This window comes from Bombus impatiens, unplaced genomic scaffold (assembly GCF_000188095.3).
Source record: "Bombus impatiens unplaced genomic scaffold, BIMP_2.2 scf_0317, whole genome shotgun sequence".
NCBI classification, from domain to species: domain Eukaryota; kingdom Metazoa; phylum Arthropoda; class Insecta; order Hymenoptera; family Apidae; genus Bombus; species Bombus impatiens.
The window spans coordinates 1837169-1859964 of record NT_176736.1 but is presented as its reverse complement, the minus strand read 5'-3'; the positions used below and the strand labels follow the sequence as shown (position 1 = coordinate 1859964).

Sequence of the window (22796 nt, the reverse complement as noted above, 5' to 3'; positions counted from 1 at the left end):
ATGTAAAAAGGTCCTTCTGTTTCTTAAAATGAAAGCAAGACAGAACCTAAGAATTTGAGAACTACAGCCCTCCTTAGTCCTTTTGTTGCCACCTGACTGATACATCCGCCCTTAATGCTTACGCGACACATAGGTGCCATTTGTTTACGTTTTTATTTATAAAACGTACATATCAAAATGGCCAGGATATTCTTCGCATATATCACGTATTTGCGACTGGCAGTAGAAAGCTTAAGAAATTTACAGGGAATCCTATCATCTGGCAATGAAAGGGGCAGGATGGAGGAAGGGGCGTTATCGTACAAGTAACGCAGAATCGTTTATTTCAACGGCACAGAAAAAAGAGCATCAAACGATGTTAAAGCACAATTTCACTGCCAACTTTGGTCCGTGCAAAATTACATAACTACCCGCGTGCCATGTAATACCGGCGAATATTAGGAGCGTGGAACGCCAAGGAGCCATGGCGTTACTCTTTTCAGGAATGTAATCAAACGGAATGACGAGAACGTCAGACGCAGAAGACGGTGCTGGAAACATTGGCATGACGAGTCGACTTGTTTCAACATCCTCACGAAGCTCGTCGATCTTGCAAGTTAAATTAAAAGTAGGGAACTCAGTTCCGCGAATATTAATAGTTTTTTCCTGGGAGAGTCGAGCAACGAAAGAAAGGGAAGAGTTCTATGCTTCGTTCCTGTAACTCTGTCTTTTTTCCTTTAATCGAGTTACGACTGCAAATGTTACTCCCCTAGTCGCACTTCCTCCGGCTAAAGCTCACCATCTGGCCAACTTCTTTTAAGTAAGAAGTTGAAGTTAAGGGAAATTGCTCGAGTAAGAACTTGCCACTTTTTTTTTTACAAAAGCCTGCGAGCGACAATTCGAGTTCCTCGGAATTAATTCGAGCTTCTTCGCACTGTGCTTCACACGTGTCCACTTTCGTGTTAGGTGGAAAGATTCGATAGATGATACCATAGATAAGATACCATAGATAGATAATACCATCGAAAGATGGTATTATCATGGAAGTTTTTATATTTAAGGTAACTAGGAGCGAGATTGAATTCTAGTAGAGAAGTTTGTTAGGAGAAATCTATTTTTATACGTTTAAACGTATCACCGTTTTTACTCATAAAGATTTAGAAATTCATTAAAAAGATCCTTCAGATAAATAAAGGTCTTATGCGCTTATCTCGTTTCCAGAAAAAATGCATTCGAACTGAGTAGTTCCAGCTGAGCTCTTTAATTAATTAAATAATCTCTTAAGTAATTCTTTATGGAATCACGAAATTTTTTCTATATTTCACCGACACAGCTGAATGGCTCAGAATTTCTAGACGATTTTTAAAAATAATTTATGTCGATTCATGTTTCCTGGATAACGTTATACTCTCCCACACTTGTTGATAAAAGCTCTGGGGGAAAGAAACTGGATTCTCATAATAGCCGAAGGGTCAAGGATAGCCATGCGCAAAGAAACGAAAAAGGGCACGTTTTTGCCCTCCCATTGGCGACCATTTAATACAAAAAAAAAAAGTGAAAGAAACCTGAAATCAAGGCTGAAACGCCGTGCGACAGTATGTGGGCTGCATTATAAAATGGCGGGTCGAGATACGAGCAACGGATATTGAGGACTATTTGAGGGATGTGCCCTTTTACGAGCTCGATCAAATGTATCGGATGTCCCTTTCTTCTCGTCCTCGACCGCCTAGATTACTAATGCATTTGACGATCCACGCTGAACATTTCTATCTCTCTTCTCGAACGAGTTTCACCCTATTGTTACGGCGAAATAAATTTCTACTACTTGCTTGACCTATAGCACTGCGTCTTAGTGACGTAAACAGGTGACGATCTTCTTCATGGTATGCAGAACAGTCTTGCACAAACGAATTAGTTACTAATGGAATTCATTTACAAATTATTCGAATTAATACGTTTTTCTGGAAAATATAGTAACAGGTTCGATGTTAAAGCAAATTTAAGTTCGCAAATAAATTCTAGGAAGTTCGAATCATTCGATTATCTTATCCAACGCAACATTCTAAGATTGTAAGAAAGAAATCTGTAGCCTTGTAACTTTGAACGTTTGACGATCTGTGAATCTTGACTTTCTACGAAGTGATATCTCGAATTTTATATTAATTTCTTAAAAAAAAAAGATTGTACTAAGAAGTTCGCCTTAGGAAACTCGAGACTTGAAATTCGTTCTCGTAGAAGTGAACAATAGCTTCTTTCCTCTGTTTGGACTCAAAGGAGGCGAGGACGAGGCTTCCCACGCAGATTTCTTTCGTGATGCCAATCGAACACCTCTTGAAAAAGATCCACGCTGTTCGTAGAATTTCGTAATTGCTGCAGTTAGAATTGTGCCTTGATTAAACAGACATTTATTCTAATCCCAGGGAAAGTTTCAGAATAACAATAGCATCAGCAATTAGAGAAGCAAGCTTAACGAAGTCAGGTAAGAAATGATTCTTGGTAATTTCAATTTTTAAAAGCGATATAATCGGATCTCACGTAAATAAACGACTATTCTTATAGTCCTAGGATTTCCTTAATATTTATTTGAAGATAATGGAAAAGAAATTGTCTTGTACGTCACTCAGATTCCTTTTGTCACATCGTTGCGTGTGAAATGTCCGCGTAAAGTCATATCGTGGTTATGGTTCGGATTAAAGAAATATGGGGGATCGATCGCGTAAAAATTATGGCTCCCGCGGGTGGCTCGATCTCGTAAAATTTTTTCCCCGTCGTTTCTTGCAGCGCGACACTGCTAAGCTCCGTGTCTACGAGCGTGTAAGACAACGCCGTGCCATATTTTACAAGAAGGGAATCGATACTGTCCGTGGAACTTAACTTCGAAGCGCTGGATCTTTGCGGGTTGAAACACTTTTAAATTACAATATACAGGATCCAGAGAAAATTGTATTCTTAAGTTCTCTTTCAATCTTTTCCCATATAATTTCAAAGTGATATAAAAACGATGCAATAATCGCCCTTTATACTTGAAACGAAGTAAAATTATTAAAAAGCATTCAATTATTTTTATATAAATTTATAATTGGACATAAAAATCTCATTAATTATGCTTTACGTTTCGTTCCGGTGAATGGAGCTCATATTCTTCTCTCAGCTTCTTTATTTAAATTTCAAATTGTTGTCTCTGTCATCGTTGCACTTTTTTAAAGTATCTCACAACAATGATCTCTAAAATCTAGCAAATATCAATCTCGACAGGCAAGGAAATTAAGACCGAATCGTCGTTCGTCACTCGTCAGAGATTTCGAAATTGAAATTGAACAGGGCTCACGAAAGAGCATCGATACAGAAACGTGGAAGCGGGAATTTTGTCCGGCCGAAATAAAAAACAAATAAGCTCACGGGTCGTTTGTTTGCTCTCCTTTACGCCGGGCCGCGTCACTGATGCAAATTCCCGCGATATTCGCTCGAAAATAGGCTGTCAGGAAGCGGAGACCGGTCCACGTGTCACGATGTCCACGCATGACCGATCAGCGTGGACCGTGAAATAAATATGAAAAGTTGTAGCCTGATTTATGACCGGCGAACGGTCCGCCGTTGATTTATGATGCTGCGCCGGAAAGCGTCGGCTTTATTTTCTATCTGCCACGACGGCGTCCTCCTCTCCTACGAAATCGTCAGTCATCGATGGGACAGCTTCGCGTTTTCTTTTGAATTTATGCTTTTTCCGCCGTCGGTGACTTTATACTGGAATTTTGAGAGATTTATTTCGAACATCGTGAAATAACGTTGTCTATGATACGCTGTGACACCAATCTCAGTTAGTTAGAATGTTGGAATATTTTAAAGACACTCTATGAGTCTTGTTTAATAAGCTTGTTTAATTTTATAAATGTTTGAATTTCTTTTTCTTTTTTTTTACAGGTTTTAAAATAACGTCACATTTCCCATATTCGAACTTTTATTTTTCCTGTGTAGCTTTCAAATTTGACACGTTTAAAACTGTGCTTATTGCTCATTTATTATTCCGAACATCCAAATGGAAAAATAAAATTAATTTCAATATAAAATTTCATTGCTACTATGCTTCTGCAGCAGGCATGTCTAAGCTAATGAGTTTTCTTGCAACCCCTATAAACATAAATAGTAATCTTTCTATTCGGTAAATATTAATCGTACTGGTCGCAATGACTCGTTGTAATTAAACTCTAAACACGATTGTTTCTTCTCACAAGCAAGCAGCAATTCGGAGCAAGTAAACAGCAGTGATTGCTTCTTCCGAGAGCAAGTAGTAATTCAGTTAATATCCCCGACATAAGGAGAACGAGGATCCCACTCGAGCTCCCCCTTGTAATTTCCCATCAGCGATGCTCGAAAGTTTATTTGCTCTACGAGCGGTTCTCTCTTGACGTTTCGGCTGCTGCTGTGTTAGGCATTGTCAAGAGCGTGGGTCGACCTTCTTGACAATGGTCCGCCGAATAGTAATCAAGCTACTTAACAGCGTTTCACTTGCCACTATAACAAAACATTGGTATCTGTCTCCACGAATTTTTTGTCATTGTTTTCCGAGCTATCGTCATTTTTCCGGTAGTTTCTATCACTAATTTCAGGATCTGGATACCATGCCTTATGCAAAGTTCTTTTAATCAGATAGATAAATTTGTTACATATTTTTAGATGCTAATATTTATCGTTACTCAAACGCTCTTCCTCTATTCGTTTCTTTCAATTTCGTCGTCAATTGAATTTCTATCAGTACAAGTGTTGGAATTTTTAAATTGGAGAATATAAATAGAATCGAAATAGAAGAATCTCTGTGTAGTTTTGAACAATAAATATCACTACTGTCATGAAGGAAGCATTTCTCTTCTAGATAAGAACAAATCCCGTGTATCATTTCCTATGCTTATCTCATTTCTAGAAGAAAATACACTTATTCTACTTTTCGCCTCTTCAAGTCCAAATTTTATCAATCGAATATTCAATTCCTTGTAACTCTTCAAACATAAAAATATCTTGAAATCTCAGTCGATGGCACGATATCGACGTCAATTAAGCTCAAACCCTTCGTCTTCTCAACTATGTGGGTCGATGCGGATTTTTCAACGTATTCCACGGTAAGGCTGTCCATTGTAGTTCCTCGCATACAGCTTCGGGGCTCGAAGGATTTGCAGGATGTGCCGGTACAACGGTGGTGAACCTCTATATACCTATCGCCGACGGATTCTCGGGTCGGATTTGTGTTCACGGAACTGGGAAAGCCGGATGAAAAAGGACGAGGAAAATGGAAGCAACCGTGATAAGATCGAGAAATCGCTGCCACATATTCTCTCACCCTCTATTTGGATGCGCTCTATATGCCTAATCGTATGCAAATCGCGGCTGTGACTCGCCGTTAGCCGAATACGGACGTCGATGCTGCGAATCGATAGAGTCTACTCAACGATATAAATGGGTAAACAAGCCCCGGGAGCCCGCTGGAGAATGATGAAATCGGTATTTGCATGTAAATGCCCGAACGTCTTTATCCGATGCTAAGGCTCCCGTGATTTTAGCAGAAGTCTAGTGAAATAGCAGCATATTTGTCAGACATCAATGATTTTTACGAAGAAGGGGAAATTCTACTTGTTTATACCAAATCTTATTCCAATCTTTAAATTATTGTAATGAATAATTATAATTTTAATTATATAGCAATTTAAAAATGATTTTAGGGGAATGTGGAATTATTAAGTGAAATAGGAACTTATTTATCGAACACCAGCAAATAAATTGATAGGAGAATTTTTGTGGGAAAGGAGAAATTCTGTTTGTTTATAGCGTATTTTATTCTAATCTTTGGATTATGCTTTTGATTTAGTAGAAGCTCTAAATTATGGATTATAGATGTGACTCACAGTAAAGCTCGATTTGAATAATTGTAATTTTGTTTACATAACAATTCAAAAATGATTTTAGGGGAATGCGAAGTTAAGTAAAATGAAAACGAATTTGTCAGACATAAATATGTTAATGGACTGATTTTTCTGCATTTCTTTAATCAAAACGTCGAGCATTTCTTCATTTTTCAAAATATTATCCTTTAAATGAAGTTATTCGGGTCACTACAAAATAATGATCGGCAATGAGTATCTTAAATTGAATGAAAAGAGACGAAGATGGAGCGAAGAAAATGATAGAACTTGAATTATTCAGTTTCGAAATAGTATACAAGATATTTTAACAAACGAAGAATGGTAGTTTTGTGAAACGTAAGGAATTTCATTTGGTTGCAGCGTATTTTATTTTAATCTGTCAGTAACATAGATTACAGATCCGATTTAATTAAAACAGTTTCTATTCGTAATAAAATTCAGATTGAATTCTAGTTTCACTTTCAAATATAAATTACACATAATGTTTCAATATTACGTCGGCTGACATGATGTTACAGTAATGAAGAAGTTACAGTGACTTAAGTAGCTACTATGGCAAGAGTTTAAGAGATCGATCATCTTATGAAATTGTAATGTGATTTATACTTGGGGCCAGGAATTTAATTTTCGTTCTACAAATATTCTTAAAGAATCACGAAGGTGTAAAAAGTAACAGAATCTATCATCCCATAGTGGTCATCTAATGGAACGTTGAACAAAGAATTGCTTGTCCGAGAGAACTGACCTATACGTTGCAAGTACTTGTCGCGTTAACGCTAGAATTACCAACCTGTAATCTAAACAGATTATACATAAACAATTAGAATTAAATTAATATAACGTAGATAATTAATTACACGTTATTGCTAATCTGCGAATTTGTGCATCTATTCATTTAATATGACATACATATGACACGATTACAGAATTTAATTTAATTTAAATCTCTGTAATATTTAGATCTTTCCTTACATTCTATTTCCTTAGTTGTGCACTGGACAAAAACATGGATTTGCATAAGAGAATACACAATTTAATCACAGATCCCTACCTCAATAATACTAAAACTCAAATTTGCCATATGTACTGTAACATTAACAAGTTTGTAATTCATCATTTTGACAAGTACTAGTGTTTTTGCAGTCAGAATAATAGAAGTATATAATCCAAACAATGAAATAACGAATTTACATCAACGATTACGTAATCGCAGACATCAATTTCATCGTGCAAACGTACTCGAAGTGTTGATAACATGTACTCGAAAATTTGGACTACAACTGGCGAATGCAGTAACGAGCCGGGCTTGGGCCTAATTAACTGTCGGATGAATAATTGAAGTAGGTTAAAATACACGCGCAGTTTGATCGATTATTTAAACTGTGGGACTGTGTTGGCCAGGCAAAGGGGGAATATTGCACAGCGAGAGATTGAATGGATTTTAATATTAAAATTGGAGAATTCGTTTATCGAGCATGTAGCGCCGGATTTAACGTCTGAGACCCTTCACAGGGATAAGAGACTCTCGTTAGCTCATCTATTTTGTTGCTCCTGTCGAGTTTCGCATTAAAAAGAATCGCATTAAAATAACCGAATCGAGTCAAACGATGCGCTCCATCCGTTGAAACGTTCAACAGGTATTGCGTGCATCGTTTGATAAATGATTTACGAACCCCGAGCTTGCTCTTTTCGCTCGTTTTGGTAAGAAATGGTCTTAGAATTGAGCGTGGAGAACGCGCCACGTCCATTTATGTTTATTTTCGTGACTTTGATTCAGTACGAGATTAATGCTGGAATAATATTTTTAGGAAGTTAGTTCCTCTGTCGTGAGTGTTTTCACAAGTGGATTAAACACGAACTGAAAGTAATAGTAATTGTAGTAATATCGTATGATTTCTTTTTATTTTCATCTATTTCGCAACTCGAAATAATTCAGTTCTGTGATAGAAAAACATCAAAACCATCAAAGGAGAATTTAAAAACTGGATAATTACAGCAATAGTATTTGGTCAATATTTCAAAGAGGCTATTCCCCTTCGTTCAGTAAATAATTTTTTGTAAGCTTCTAAAAAGTTTCCCGTTTTACCTGCAAAATTTGTTCGAGTTATGTCACTTGTGACATAAACATTAGAAATTTGTACGCTTACCCAACGAATGGATTAGGCAACGCGCAATGATATTACGCGCAGCATATTGTTCCAGCCAACAATTCTATGAACAGTTGTGTCATCAAATTTTACGATTCAGCTTTAATATCAAATTTCATGGAAACGATAACCGTCTAGCCGCCCACTCCGCTCATTATTTCAAAATAATATAACGATGTCTCATAAAAATCGTCATAAAAAACGAGCATCGTGTCAAGCGTAGTAACGAGATTAATTTTTCAAAACGCACGGATTCCTGTCGACGGCTGTCGTCGACGACAAAAATGAGAAGGGATCGAGATACGAAGAGAAGGAAGGAGAGAGAAAAAAGCTCCGTGGGGACGTGGAGCCCTTCCGAGGCCCTCGTTGTTTCGAGATTTCGCTGCGGAGATACGCCAATTATCAGACAATGAGATTCTGAAGCGTCTTTTGGGAATCTTAGCCCTTCACTTGCTCTGCTTGTGTTCCGTTCGTACGCGTTCCTGTGGTTGGCATTTATTGGTCGCTTTGACGAGACTCGCAGCCTCTCGATCGCAGGTATTTCCCCAGGATCCACTACGATCCATTACACAAATGGACGAAATTACATTTTCAGGTAAGTGTAAAGCGTCTGGGAAATCATGTACGACTGCGTACCATCTTCTTAGCTTTCACGAAAGCACCAACGATAAATGAGCCTCTCGCAAGCTTAAGTAATCAGCTCTACATTTTCTCAGCTTCTCAATTCTATTACACAAGTGCGCGGTTGATGTTCAGTTCTCAAGAAACAACTGGTTTGTTTCTATAAATTCACTAATTTCAATAAGATAGCATACATAATGGATACTACGTTTCGAGGTAAATTTAAGATTGTTCCATAGTTTTCAGTTCGCGAGATTGATTAATCTAGCTTCTGGTCACTTTGCATTTTAAATAACGCGATAGGCGAGAGTGGTATTGGCCTTGTTCGAGGTAGAAGCAGTCTAATGGGCTCTGCAAATTTTACGTATTTCATGATTTATGAACATTACGATCTTCCAAGTGAGTTGTCTTACGGATCATATACATGCTATTTCTTCCACGAGTTTCTAAGCTTTTTATTGCCTCAAAAACTATTTGTTGCGTTTATTATGTAACTTGGTACAATCAATGTATCGATCGTAAAGTAAACAGTTGGTGCGGGCCGAGTTTTGTGTAACTTTGCAGCCTTCTTTTGTATCTTTTCGAGGGATTATTTCAATGAGGAAACGCGCGCAACGATCAACCCGTATTCGATTAGTTTGCAGTAGCGTGGCTCTGGGTAAGCGAGCATGGACTCGAGCTAGAATCGAACTAGACTGTGTCTCGATCGGTGACGGATTTTCCGGACCATCGATATTTCCTTTCGTGTCCCGCCCCGTCGAAACGATCGATACGCCGCAACGTGATACGAAGTTTCGTCGGCCACTGTAATCCGAAAACCGGTCCCGCGATGGGACCAGCTGATAATCCAACTTCGACCAGTTGACAATCGCGCGTTGACACTCGCCGTTTCTCAGCGTTTGATAAAGCGCGCAGCGTCGGTGCGTCAACAGCGTGTCCGGGATCCGTCGAAGCTGACGTACGAATTAATCCCCGATCGAGTGATTCCTCTCTCGACTGAAACAGATATTGTTTCCTCTTTGGTATTTTTTGCTTGTTAAAAGTTTTGTACTGCCGATTGGGTGCGTGCGTGTATGTAAAAGTTTCTGTATGTTGGTGAGTTAGATCTTTTGCAAGATCGTTTTAACTTGGCTATGCCTGAGCTGCTTTTAATAATTTTCAGAATAATTTTGCATTTCCTTTATTTTCGAATGATTCTAACGAATCTGTCGATGAAATTTTTGTAAATTTTTATGGGTAATAATCATCTTTTCAAAACGAAAGTTGAGCAATGCCAACAGTAGAAAAAATAGTTTTTTTAGAATAATAGACATATTTGGATTAATTTCTTTAAATGTGTTGCGAAATAGAGCGTTCTTAGTCATTGATATTCTAAAGCGTTTTCGTTTTTTATGAAAGAATAATGGTAAAATTTAATTAATGCCAGAAACTGAACTGTAGAAAATTCGATGAATAAGTTGTACTACGTCTGGTCTGATGGAAACGTCTGATTCTACTTACACGCTCCATCAACGCCTAGTCTACACTGATTTTTCTTTCCCAGGGATAATTAAATACAATGTTCATTCATACGTATCTAATTGAGTCAGGGCTAACTTTGCGTTTCAATATAAATTTCTCGGATGGGCCACACGTGTGCTTTTGTCTTTGTAATATCGGAAAGCAACCCGGGTTGTTATATAACTTACGTACAACCACAAATTACACCACTTGTTACGAAAGTTTTGCTTGGAAAATTTTATTGGAACATTAATTTGGAGAAGAATTTTGATTAGGTGCTTCGATAATAAAACGAGCGAAGATACAGTGAAGCAACATCATTTTAATATATGTATTACTCAGAAAAGAAAGAAACTCGTCGATTTTATTGAATCATTTTCATAAAGAGCATCACGCGAGAGTTCGAATCCTTAGACTCGCGTCTAGGCTTAAGAAACTCGAGGATATCATTGACTATACGAGCCGTGGATCCAGGTCGTCGAATATTACGTTCTCTTTATCATTGAAATTCGTTCACAGGGCCATGGTAATTTACTTTTTTCCTCTCATTGGCCCCCGCAATTTCATTCCGCGGTTCGAGGAATTATTAAAATTCGATAGTCGCCATGATTCCGCGAAATTTACATTTTCCCATCGTGGGGTATCGGTTGGAGAAGAATTCGGAAAAATGGTCACAACGCAGGTGACGATAGCAATCGATTTCATTTAATTTGCCTGCGTTCGCAAGAAACGATCTCTGATTAAGTGTCAGCATTGAAGAAAAAAGGACGTCTGATGTCAAAAAGAGATTTTAGTGATAGAGAATGCTAATAATTATAGAGTTTTAAACGATGAAATTTGAGACGCGGTATTTTTCCGAATAATCTTAACACTGTACATTTAGAATTATATAATTTTCTGAATTTGTAGAAATTAAAATGAGGAATTTAATGTTCAAAATGTAAATTTAGAGTTATACAAGGTTCTGGATGTCTATAGAATTAAGTAGTAGTTTATTCTCTATCATTGATGGTTCGAGAGAGCAATAGAAGTCCTTGTGAATCAGCGAGTTAATTTCTCGACGTCGGTGTAATTGACCCCTAAAACTGTGTTGCTTGTCGACGTTGCATGTCAATGAGATGCTTAGAATGCTGATTAGCCTCATTGTGCCTACGCCAAATACACCGACAAAGTTTCAACCTCCATATCGGCTGTATTCCGAACATTTCCAACAATCGTGACATCCTGTCTCCTCTTGGCAATACAACAAAGGAATCCATTTATGTGTCAACTCGTAAATTGTTATATGTGTCTTTCATAAGGAAACGTGGAATAAATGCAATAAAATTCGCCAAGCGTGTGATATACATAAATGGTGACATAATGAAAAGCATCGAGCGTGTCGCGATTCTAGGATCTTCTCTTTAATTCTCGCCATTAAACTAGCTGAAGGTTAAAATTGAGCAGCTATTTGGAATACCGGCGTATCTGCTAAAATCCTGCTTCTGAAATGTTCAAAATTGGAATCCTCCTTCGTTTATGAAATCGCGATATTTATGAAAAACCTATAAAATCGATACTGTACAAATTTCATTTTTAATATAGAATAAAATGACGCCAAAAGAAAATAACGACTACTTTAATTTCAGTAAAAAATAATGAAGCTTCAAAAAAAAAAATTACTTTGGATCACCTTTTTTTCGAATAGCTGGTTTCCTCGTTACATTATAATATTAAAGGTAATTACATATGTGCATTATCTTATTAAACGCACATTTAAGCAGAAGACATGTGTCATGTGTTAAAATTTAATTTTTAATAATTCTTTCTAATTTTATAGCATTGTTTTTATCCAAAAATGACAATAAATTTTCAATGTCCTAACTTTTCTCATTTTTCAACATAACTGCAAAAGCAGGTTTCAACAAAAATTCTGCAGATAACATTTCTTCTATTTTTATTTTATACGGGCAATATTCATTGAATCTCATGAATATCTTTAAATGTGTATCTTTTGTAATTTGAAATACATTAAACCGAAAAAGCGCGTTTCTAAAAAAATACCTTCTTTTTTATCAACTTGTTTGTACTTGAGTGAATTATGGCAATACAACAATAGTAATTTACCGGTGTGTATAGTAAAGTCCGTACATTATAAAAATGCGACAATCGGAAAAATATCTCGAGAAACGCCCGTAATTCGAAAAGCTCCTCCTCAGTTGCTACATATCGTTCGAAATTTCTTTACTAAGTTAATGAAACAACGTGCCGAGCTTGCAATAGGCCAACAGACGTCTATTCAATCTTCTGTTTAACTAGATATCGTTTCGCCAGTTAAACGACCCTGTGAAATCATTGTCCCAGTAAAAAAATCAATTGTCAAATCGTATGTAGGTCAGGAGGATTTTTATTCAATGGACGACATGTGTGTCAGGATCATCTTGACCCAGAGGTTTACGACGCAGGTAGAAGGAAAGAGTTGTTCGGAGCAGACGTTTGAAAAACGGAAGACTCCTCTTTGAAATTCTTATCCTCGTGATTCGTATACTAATGCGCCTTACTTTCAAACCGAACGTCAAAGGAGCGCGAATATTTTTGAGTTATTATAAAATGTAAAATATTATCCTTATTTTAGATACGCTGTCAGTAGAATGCGAATATTCACGAAAAATATTTGTATATTGAATATAAGAAAGAAGCTTATGTAGAGCTTTAACGAGTTACTTCTTCTTTCACGGTGAGTATACATGTTAGCAAGATAATAGAAATGTTAAGAAACTATTTAAGTTCTAAGTCAACGCTAAGATAACATTCGTTTCATTAAATGGGTAGACTCTGCATGTTAACTGAAAATTCATGCTGTTATGGATACAACTAAAAGAATGAAATAATAAATAATTCTTCCATTTTCTGAATATTGCACTAAATACGTCTGATATTATATGTATTTTTACGTAGATATTTATTTATTTATCTGTATACGGGGATCAGCCCGTTAGAATGCACGTATTTACAAGGTTAGCTGGACTGCCGAATACAGATACGTAGAAAAGCGAAAATAAACATTTTTGCAAAATATAGATAACAAAGTATTGTTATACAGTAAATTTAGAACGATGATAACGCGTCGTAAATCGCTCGCTTGAATGACACGTCAATGGAACGCTCGATGGAAAAGATCTATGGGATTTGAAAAGCTGTTAACTGGAAAGCAGATACGATTTAGTGTATCTGGATGGAAGTATTTAGACTTGTAAGCATGACGTTGAAATAGCCACGGTTTCGCTAGTTTTGAAGATGGTGCATTAAAATTGATCGATGCGAGGATACGCGATATTATTTAAACCTTTTCACCTTTCAATTTCCTATAAATGCATAAACATCCCTGCTCCAGATATTGCACCAACTTCGTCGACATATCTGCATCAAAACTAAAATGACAAAAAGATTCTTAAATTCCGAATTCTTCTCGCTCAAAAATTTCCCTTCTACGCTAAAGAGCTCGCACCTAAGTCACTTCCGTAATTTCCTCCTATTATCAAAATTTACTGTTCCAACATTCTCGAGAGGTCAAACACCGCTCAAATATTATTAAAGAAACTCGGCAAAAGTGGCTACGAATCTAAATTAATCGCCGCCTTTAATAATCGTTCGGATGGAAAAATCGTGTCCGCCTGGACAGCGTAGGACAAAAGGGGTACACGAATATGGCGCGTATTTAAAACGGAAGTGTTACAGAGAGGCGCGGAGTGCTCTTGTCGAGAACGCGGGGGTGGGTTCCGGCACATCGATCCCTCGGCTGCAGTCTGGTAGAGCCAACCCTCGTGGAAGGGTGCACAGGCCGATGAGATAGCAGGAAATTGAATAGTGCTTTCGCCTGATAGTGAGCCGAAGTAGCACTGTCACCATGCGCGAACCGTCTAGTCTGTTTGCTCGAACAAGCGTCGACGGAACCGCGTCACTCTTTTTCTCTTTATTTTAGATCACGTGACCCACTTGTGTCCTTTTGTACAGTCGTTGTACATGGAATGGATGGAATTTCGTTCATATTTCTAACGTGAATCGTAATTTCGTTCCTATTCGTTTTGTGTTTACTCGAATCGCTATTGGTCTGTATAAAGCAGATTTATTCTTCGAGGAAACTAGTTTACACTCTTATTAGCTGGATTATCTTTTGCCGTATTTTGATTTAGTTTTACGTATCGTTTACGACGGCTGTTACAACTTTTTCATAAGGAAACTGGATATTGAAATTTAAAATAATCAGACAACTAAGATTTTGACATTTTTCAAATCACGTTACACGCACCATGGAATCTAATTCACATTTTTAAAGCGAGGTAATATTACGTTTTATTAATTTTTTGTTATTTACTCGATTCGTGATTCCTTTTCATTTTTCAAAGAACAACCTAATTATCCAAGGAAATTAATTTTGATTTGCCATCTTCTAATTTAACTTTACATATCGTTTGTACACTTTCGTAAAGTAACTAGGTATTAAAATTCCAATTACGCGTGGAACTACGTTTTGCATAGATTTTACGCTTTTCAGCGGCACGAGTGAAAATGGGACGCGTTATAATTGCGTCAGGTAATTAACCGATCGCAAAGAGGCGCGCGTCCAATGGACGCGAACGTGTGGTAGGTCGTTTTATCAGTTGATTTTGACGTTCGTTCGCGCGATCGATTCGCTGTAACTCCTGCACGACTTCCGGCGACGTGATCGTTCACTGATACTCGAACCCTTTTCTCGTTCATTGCAGCGCTTAAAATGTCTGGAACGGAGGCACATGGCGGTGATACGAGTCCCACGCGTCAGCCAAGGTAATTAAAAAGTAATCGCTCTTGATTTACTTGGTGTCGAGGACTCCTTGAAAATCCGGTCGATTCGTCATCGTCTTCTTTTTCTTGCCCTTTTTTCAAATTTTCACGCGTTTAATGGGATAACTTTTTCAAATCTGATTGCCCTCGAACCATTTGTTTTTCGTATTAGATGGTATAAGAAACTTTTTCCTTTACCTTGTTACTTTGTAACTGAGAACTTGGTATGAACGCAGCGGGATACTTAATCGCCAAGTTTCCACTTTCTACCCTTAATTACATTATTGATTGTAAAACTCGAAAGGAAACGCGAGACGCGAAAACAACGTCATGAAAAAAATTCCCATCCAACATAGATTCCAGAAATCGAAGTTTATGAGAAAACGACTCTTTTCTGTGTTTGTCTTTTTCCTGGAAACAAAGGATACTCAATTGCTTTAATTACTGGTCGATATGCTTCTATTCTCATTAAGAAGAAAATATTCAACAAAATATTCATGCTTATATATTTACGTCTGTAATTAAATGTAACTAAATTACGAAGTTGCGTATCGGATAACAAGTGTGATGTTTATAGAATCGGTTTATAATTTATTCGACAATAAATCAAGACACGGACCATTTTTTACAATATGAATTTTATCATGCTGCGTGTCTTGCTTCTGGTTACTGGAATATTATGATAGAAAATGGAAAAATTTGACAAGGGCTGTTTTTGACACGAGTTTCTTAATTTATACGAAAGGCAAATGATTAATACGAAGGATTAATGAAGTTCGTATCCCTAATTACCAGCTTCTTCGAGCTGCAAACGTCCTCGTTACCAACTTCTAAACATGTTTCCAACACTTGATGTATCAAGCTCGTACTGTCACATGATTCCGCGGCGTTCGTCCTCGATATTAATTGAGGCATTAATTATCCCGGATCTAGAACCTCTATGACTCCACTTTGAAGGATGGATTTCGAGTGAAGCGTTTCTACAAAGGAAACTATACCGTTAAAAGGGCACGCGCTGAATCGAGCTAATTAGCGAGCCTGATCCATCAAAGACGCGCCAGTAATAAGTAATTGATATCTTTGCGAATTACCGATGCCCTTTGCCTCCCCTTTATCAAGAGGCTTATAACGAGAGACTATAAAGACCATTATTCATTTTTAAAATACGTCGATGGATCTCGTTTGTCCCTCTGGCGATAATATTTTCCTGTGAAATTCCAGACAGAGTAGAATTCACAGCGTCGGGTTACCGGCACGAACATCCCTGCTTCCGGAACCCCCGCCCGCCGGAAGTGGCGCTCCACCGCCGATACCACGCCGCCATTCCGCAACACCTACGGTAAGTAAAGTTTAAATAACTTCTCTGTTTCGATTAATATCCGATTTCAGTTTAATCGACACCCAATTCCCACTTTCTTTGCTCCGACCAAAAGTTAAATCTCCGTGGATACTTGCAAAATGTAAATTCGTTTATTTTTGTGTATACAGCGTATGTTACACAGTTGTGATTAAACTGTATGTTTCCACGTAGACTTTAATTTCATGCTTTCACGAACATAATATAAAGAAATAAAGATCTGTTTCGTGTACTATAAGTTGTAAAAAGTATGGTATTTATAAATATTTTATGTATATTTCTATACTAATATGTATCCTGTGCATTTCCGCAGATTGAAAATTACCATAGACGCGCGCGAGTCCGCAGTCCAATTAATACTTCGCTTTGGATATTTTCGTACATTTTATTTCTGTATATTTCTTCGCATTTAAATTTCCAATAAATACACAAACATCCGCAGCCCAATTATCAGCGGTAAATCTTCTGCCACACAGTTACAGTGAGGAAATAGAATACATCGCCGAATAATTTGAACTTTCGACGCTGAATAATTTGAAAGGAAAATTACCGCAGTTCTCGAGTCTTCTTCTTTTTCTATACATCATGCCGGTATTGCAGAGAAACGATGGAATTTTCGTCTAAATCGTACGACTAAAACTGAACAATTAGTGGCACGCCGACACTCAACGAATTAACAAAGGCAAAAAGCGACGGTGTAATCTCTAACCGGTTGGTTTTAAGTGGTCGTAGTAAATCGAGTAGAAACAACGAGGAACGAAACGTTCTCGTCGTGGTACTCGTTCGCACGTTTCTCGAACAGGGTCCACGTAATTAGTGGACAAACGAGGGTTTAGTGGATCAAGCTGAATCACGTCGGTTCTTTTGCACAGACAAGTCTGGACACGAGGGCAATCGTCACTCTGACCACACGCACACCATCTACATATATACACCACACACGGATACACGGAGCTATATAGCCTAGTTGCAAGTATTTTTAACACGACACTTTCCATTGTTCTTTACAATTTTCCTCCTTTTTTACTGGTTGTCCGATATCTCGGGGTTTAACAGCCAAACTTTGTGTGAAGACGACCAAAGATATAAGTCTTTTTAAAAATAGCTGAGGGAACCGGAAGTTTTATGAAAGCCGAATATATATTAATCATTAATCAGGCTGTAAATTTTTACGCATTTATGAGAGAAAAGTATGTACAAGTGTTAACGGAGCACATATAACGTACGAATGCACAGATATATGGAACATCCAAAGTATATTTAACGATTAAATGAAACTTCTGTTTAGATTTCATTTTGTTTCATCGCGATCGTAAAAATATGAATTTGCATAAAAATCCGTAGTCTAATGATCACTAAGGCAAGCAGTGTTCCAATATCTTTGATACCGCAGTATCATGTCTGATCACATTTTTCAAATTTTCAACGCAATGAAAATCACACGTTCTGCTGTAAAACCAAGATATAAAGTTAATTATAATTAAGAGAAAAGAAAAATTGCGTATAACTTCCGCTTCTCCGGTTTTGCATGCAAGTTGAAAAAGGCGATACGCACAGCTTTCGCTCTTCGTTATCTGCATCCTCGAGGGATAGCAGTTCAATCGAGTAGAACAAAGGAAGCACGGAGGGGAACTCTATCGAGGAACTTGTTGATCCCGCAGGTTGCTCCGCCACCGATACCACTGCGGCCGCCAGCGATCCCAAAACGGAGCAAAAACGAGAAACCGATCCCGATACAACTGCCGACGAGACAGGAGGGTCAGACGAATCGACGGAAAGCCAGCGATCCAGCTCCACCTTCTACGTCGATTTTATCCTCTTCTTGGACTCACGATACGAACAACGAGAAGTTAATCGATCTGGGTCCGTTGCAGGCTCAGGATCAACCGGACAACCAAGAATATATGTTGAATTTTAGCAGCAAGGAGACGCAAAATAATAATGAGGAGAACGATTTTGTGGCGGACTTCGACAAGGCGAATTTTGAAGAGGATTGCAAGCCGAATGAGAAATCCAGTTTCGAAGAGTTACAAAAAGCGTCGAAAGATTTAGAGAAGAGATTGCACGAGAGAATCGTGAAGAGCGCCGAGTCGAAGTTCAAGGATCAGGCTAGGGAAGGAAGACAGAGACAGGGGGCGAATGTGCAGAATAACAGGTGAGAGAAATTGATGCGATTCGTAGATGAGAATATCAAAGGAGAGGTGGAGGGATTTAAATTTTATATCAATGTATGTGCCTTTTCATATCATAATATAATTAATCAAATATGCAAGAACCGAATTTATTTCCATTTGTGCACTTAATCAGTCAATTATTGATGATAATCGGGAGGATTAGTGGGAAAGAGGTGCGAGAGTATACCAGCTTTTTCAGCAGCGAGATAATTATAGTAAATAATATATGCATAAAATTCAGATTTATCCAAAGAATCTCGTCACAAATTTTCGTTGGAAAAATATTTAATCCGTTTCTTTTTTCTTTTTCTTTTTTTAATGAGGATTTTTCCCAATTTTCTAAAATTTGTCTTTACTCGCAATTTCCTCAAATTAAAAGTTTCATCATTTTCCCTCCGAACCCCTAAATTATCTCTCAAAATATCATTTCTAACCTCGCATCATCCAGCGATTTTCTTTCCTTTTAACCTACCCACGCGTCAGAGCCGAGCTTCCAATGAAATTCCCCTCGTTCCACGTAACGTTGGTTCGCCCTAAACTATGTCACCGTGTCACCCCGGCGAAATCACGTTAGGAAACTTTGTTGCACGCGTGCAACAACGCGAATTCCAAAATGAAGCTAATATTTCGAAGTAGAAGGAAGAATCTCAGTGTTTCTTCGTGAATGACAGTAAGCAATTACATCGTTGGAAAGCGTTCGCGTACGGTAGAACGTACGTGGAGCTACTATATTTGAGAGACGTTTTACAATGGCTATACAAATTTCTCAATGAAGAAGTCTTTCAACAAAATGTAATGCTTGATCCTAACTAATTAGTATTAACCAACAAGTGCCTAATTAATTAATTCGTATGTTTGTGCTATAATAACTGCAATAGTGTTCAAGTACTTTTTTCAGTCACAGTATGTGGAAGACAGAATTTATAAAATATCTTATTCATTTGTATAGTATCTAATTTATAAAATATCTCCAATTGGCCATTTGTCAAATTATCTGTTGTTTGTTTAGGGATTTCATTTTTACTCAATATTTTTTGCTCTTCTCGCTCCTTCCTTGTTTTATACATATAGATGACTGTGTTGTAAATACGATCATTTCAACGTCATATTTAAAAAATGATAAAATAATAAAAAATAACGTTTTTAATATCATACCACAAAAAAGTGTTTCTGTTACATTATAATCTAGTCAAACTCGCATTCCTTCCACTGCAATTGGCCAACTTTCTAGCCACGAATGGTACAGACGAGCGTGTTCGAGGCAGAGGAATTAGCGTCGAGACGCTACGGCCGATTACGCTCGCGACGGACTAAACGAAGCGTGAGCTTCGACTCTATCTCTGCGTTCGAGTAGACGTTTCGTTGAAACGATCTGCCGTGGTCGTAAACGGCCCTAATACTCTGCTCGCTCGCCACGTGCGTTTTAGTGCTCCGGAGGATGAGGATAAAAGCATCGTCCGTATTTCGAGGGAACGTCGACCGCTTCTTTACAATTTTAGTACACCTGACGGATAGATATTGCAGTTTGACGACGGAAAATGGTTCATAACAGAAGATTAACTCGTTAACCAAAATTTCCACGATGGTAGAAGTTAAAAAAAGTTAATAAAAGGTAAATCAATTTCTGTTGGGTCGACTTTTGCCCTCGCAAATTTGAATATGATTATAATTTTTTTTATGCAAACGAAAGAGAAGATTCTTAAATAAGAGAATTACTATGTCAAAAAAATGTCAGTGATGATGTAAAAACTAGTTACGATTTCTCTTACAAAGGTTACAATTTACAAGCTACAGCTATTAATCTTTACATACAAATTTTGAATTAAAAAATTTACGCGAACACAAACAAGTGAAATACAAAGAAGAAACAAGACGGCGACGTCGTTAATTCAGACTTCCTTCCATTCTTAGCACCGGAGTTTAATAGAATTCTACTTCTCGCGAACACCTTTGCCCTCATTTCGTTATTACGAACTTCGGTTTAGAATACCTCGCTCCCTCTCGTACTTGTTACGAAACAAAAAGGGGAGCGATGGTTTGTTAAAGGCCGGCGAGACATCAAAGGGGTGGCGGAGAAAACATACATCACCACTCGTGGTAATTTCACCTCAAGAGAACTCCGCGGGGCACTTTTTTAATAAATCAAACGACGATGGAACTTACGGGGCTAATTTAATCGACCGTAATCCACCCTACATGCCTTTCTCATTCGCCAACTTTTTCACTCCCTTACGATCTCACGATGGTTGCTCGTTCGTTTGTTCGACAGGCTTCAGTCGTCGAAGACGGGGAAGGAAGGTTGCAAGGAAACTGCAGACAGAAAGTCTCGGGAGAAAATTGCTATGTCCCGGAGGGAGGCCCTGCAGGACGACGAGACGAAGTTTGCAGCCCTGGTGAGGTTGCATCGCGAAGCAGAGAAGAGATGCAAGTTCGAAGAGCTTCAAGCCGCCTCCAGAAAGCTTGAGAGACGGCTATACGAGGAGGACGATCACCTCAGAGCGAACAAGGAGAGGACTATCGGCAGGTAAGTACCTGCAGACTTTATAAGTTTGGAAAACACCCGAGGTTGTAGAGAATCGAATTCAGAGAATCGTATAACGACGATAAACATGGAGCTACTTCTTAAACTAGATAGATTGTTCTCAATATTTTTATAAGTTTGTAATCAAGGTTCCTAACGAGCAGAAGATATTTTTAAATTTGCTAATAATATTGTTTAAAGTATTAACGTGTGTCGGACGCTTTCGAAACGTTGCAACGGTATTTAAAAAGATATATAACGTTTCTAATTATTTCTAAAGTTCCAAATAAGTAGAAGGATATTTTAAGATCTTTCGACAATATTACTTAAGAACCTAACTTGAGTCGTAAATCTCTAGGATATTGCAACGGTATTTCAAAGGATTTTATAACGTTCCGAATTATTTTCTGGTATCTTTCCCTCTCGACGATTTTACGCTATTTTTCATGTCCCATAAAAGATTCTTACATACATACATTCTACAAAATCTCAGTCTCGTCCATTTGTCGTGTTCCCCCTGTATTTCGAACATTGCGAAAAGAAGACTAAAAGACCTCGTTCAAATACATTTTTCTTTCACCAAAATCAGGTACGAGGAGCAGAAATCCGCGGAAACGGGATCGCGCGGGAAACACGAGCCGGAGATGGATAGGGTCAGGAATATTTTGCAGCACAATCTGAGGAAGGAAAGGAACTGCGAAAAATTGGAAAAGCTACCGAAGGCGACACAGACGAACCTTCCGCCACCCCTGAGCGCGATCTCACAGAGCTCCGTACCAAAGCCTATCAGCGTTCGACAGGACAGCAATGTTTCTTCGGATAGCTTCAGTCAGACTAGCTCGCCTAGTTATACCAGCAAGACCATGGAGGCTCCTCTTCTACCCCATAAATACGGAAAAGTACCAGGTAAAAGTGAATTTGACGATTGTTGTGATAAAAGAAATAGATTTAGATTTTATCGTTTGACGTTCACTGTATTTTAATTTATTCGAAATATTTATTAATTCAACCAAAGATCAATTATTTGCTCACCTATATACGTCATATGAAAGAATTCGCATTATCCTCGCTAGTTAAAAAAATTGCGAAATGCGCAGAATATTGTATAAAATTAAAAAGTGCCATTAATTTCAAAATAGAGAAGAAAATGGATAGTCCTTTATCAGGAACATCAAAATTTTTACTTTCTCTTTTTTAGTTAGCGATCGGCTTCGAATGAAATAAACAAATAGAACTTGGAAGTTGACTTGAATTTTTTATTTTAAGAGATACTGGGTGTCGAAGTTGAATTTGACGCTTCAAGCGAAAGAAATAGGTTGAGATTTCGGAATTTAGCAGACATACTTAACCGAGCTATGACCGATATCTGAGAAATTTCGCAGCGAGTACGGTTGGTGATGGATCGAGTCATGTAACCGATGCCAAGCACTACGTGACGCGTCTTAATCGCACGTTTCGCGTCGTTTAATTCCGTTAACGTAACAAATCCACGCGATTTTCCAAACTAACCCCACCTATCTAACACGTTTACTAGAAGCAGTTCCACCGATCGTTTAAACCTATTTTACATCTCTGACAAATCACGTCTTTTCTGTGTGAATTTCTACTGTTCAAACATTTCGTTCCAATATTCCTCCGTATCAGACTCAACGATTTAATTACAACCAAAAGGAGAGAGGGGGAAAAAAAGCGAAATGACTCACTCCTCTTAAAAATCGATCTCAATTAATCATCCTGGTACTCGTGTCATTTCCCCTACCTCCTATTCAATTGCACCGGCTC

The 22796-nt window shown here is 37.9% G+C and overlaps 1 protein-coding gene across 1 annotated transcript in view; it reads left to right on the top strand.

Moving 5' to 3' along the window:
• The window catches only part of LOC100747766, a 40092-nt gene that overhangs the window by 2546 nt on the left and 14750 nt on the right, over positions 1 to 22796 (top strand). Inside the window, exons 2-6 of the mRNA XM_024367213.2 lie at positions 14905 to 14965; positions 16184 to 16301; positions 17981 to 18474; positions 20763 to 21017; positions 21604 to 21920. Of these exons, the coding sequence (XP_024222981.2) occupies positions 14913 to 14965; positions 16184 to 16301; positions 17981 to 18474; positions 20763 to 21017; positions 21604 to 21920 (1237 nt within the window). The 5' untranslated portion in view covers positions 14905 to 14912. The remainder of the gene's footprint in view (positions 1 to 14904; positions 14966 to 16183; positions 16302 to 17980; positions 18475 to 20762; positions 21018 to 21603; positions 21921 to 22796) is intronic.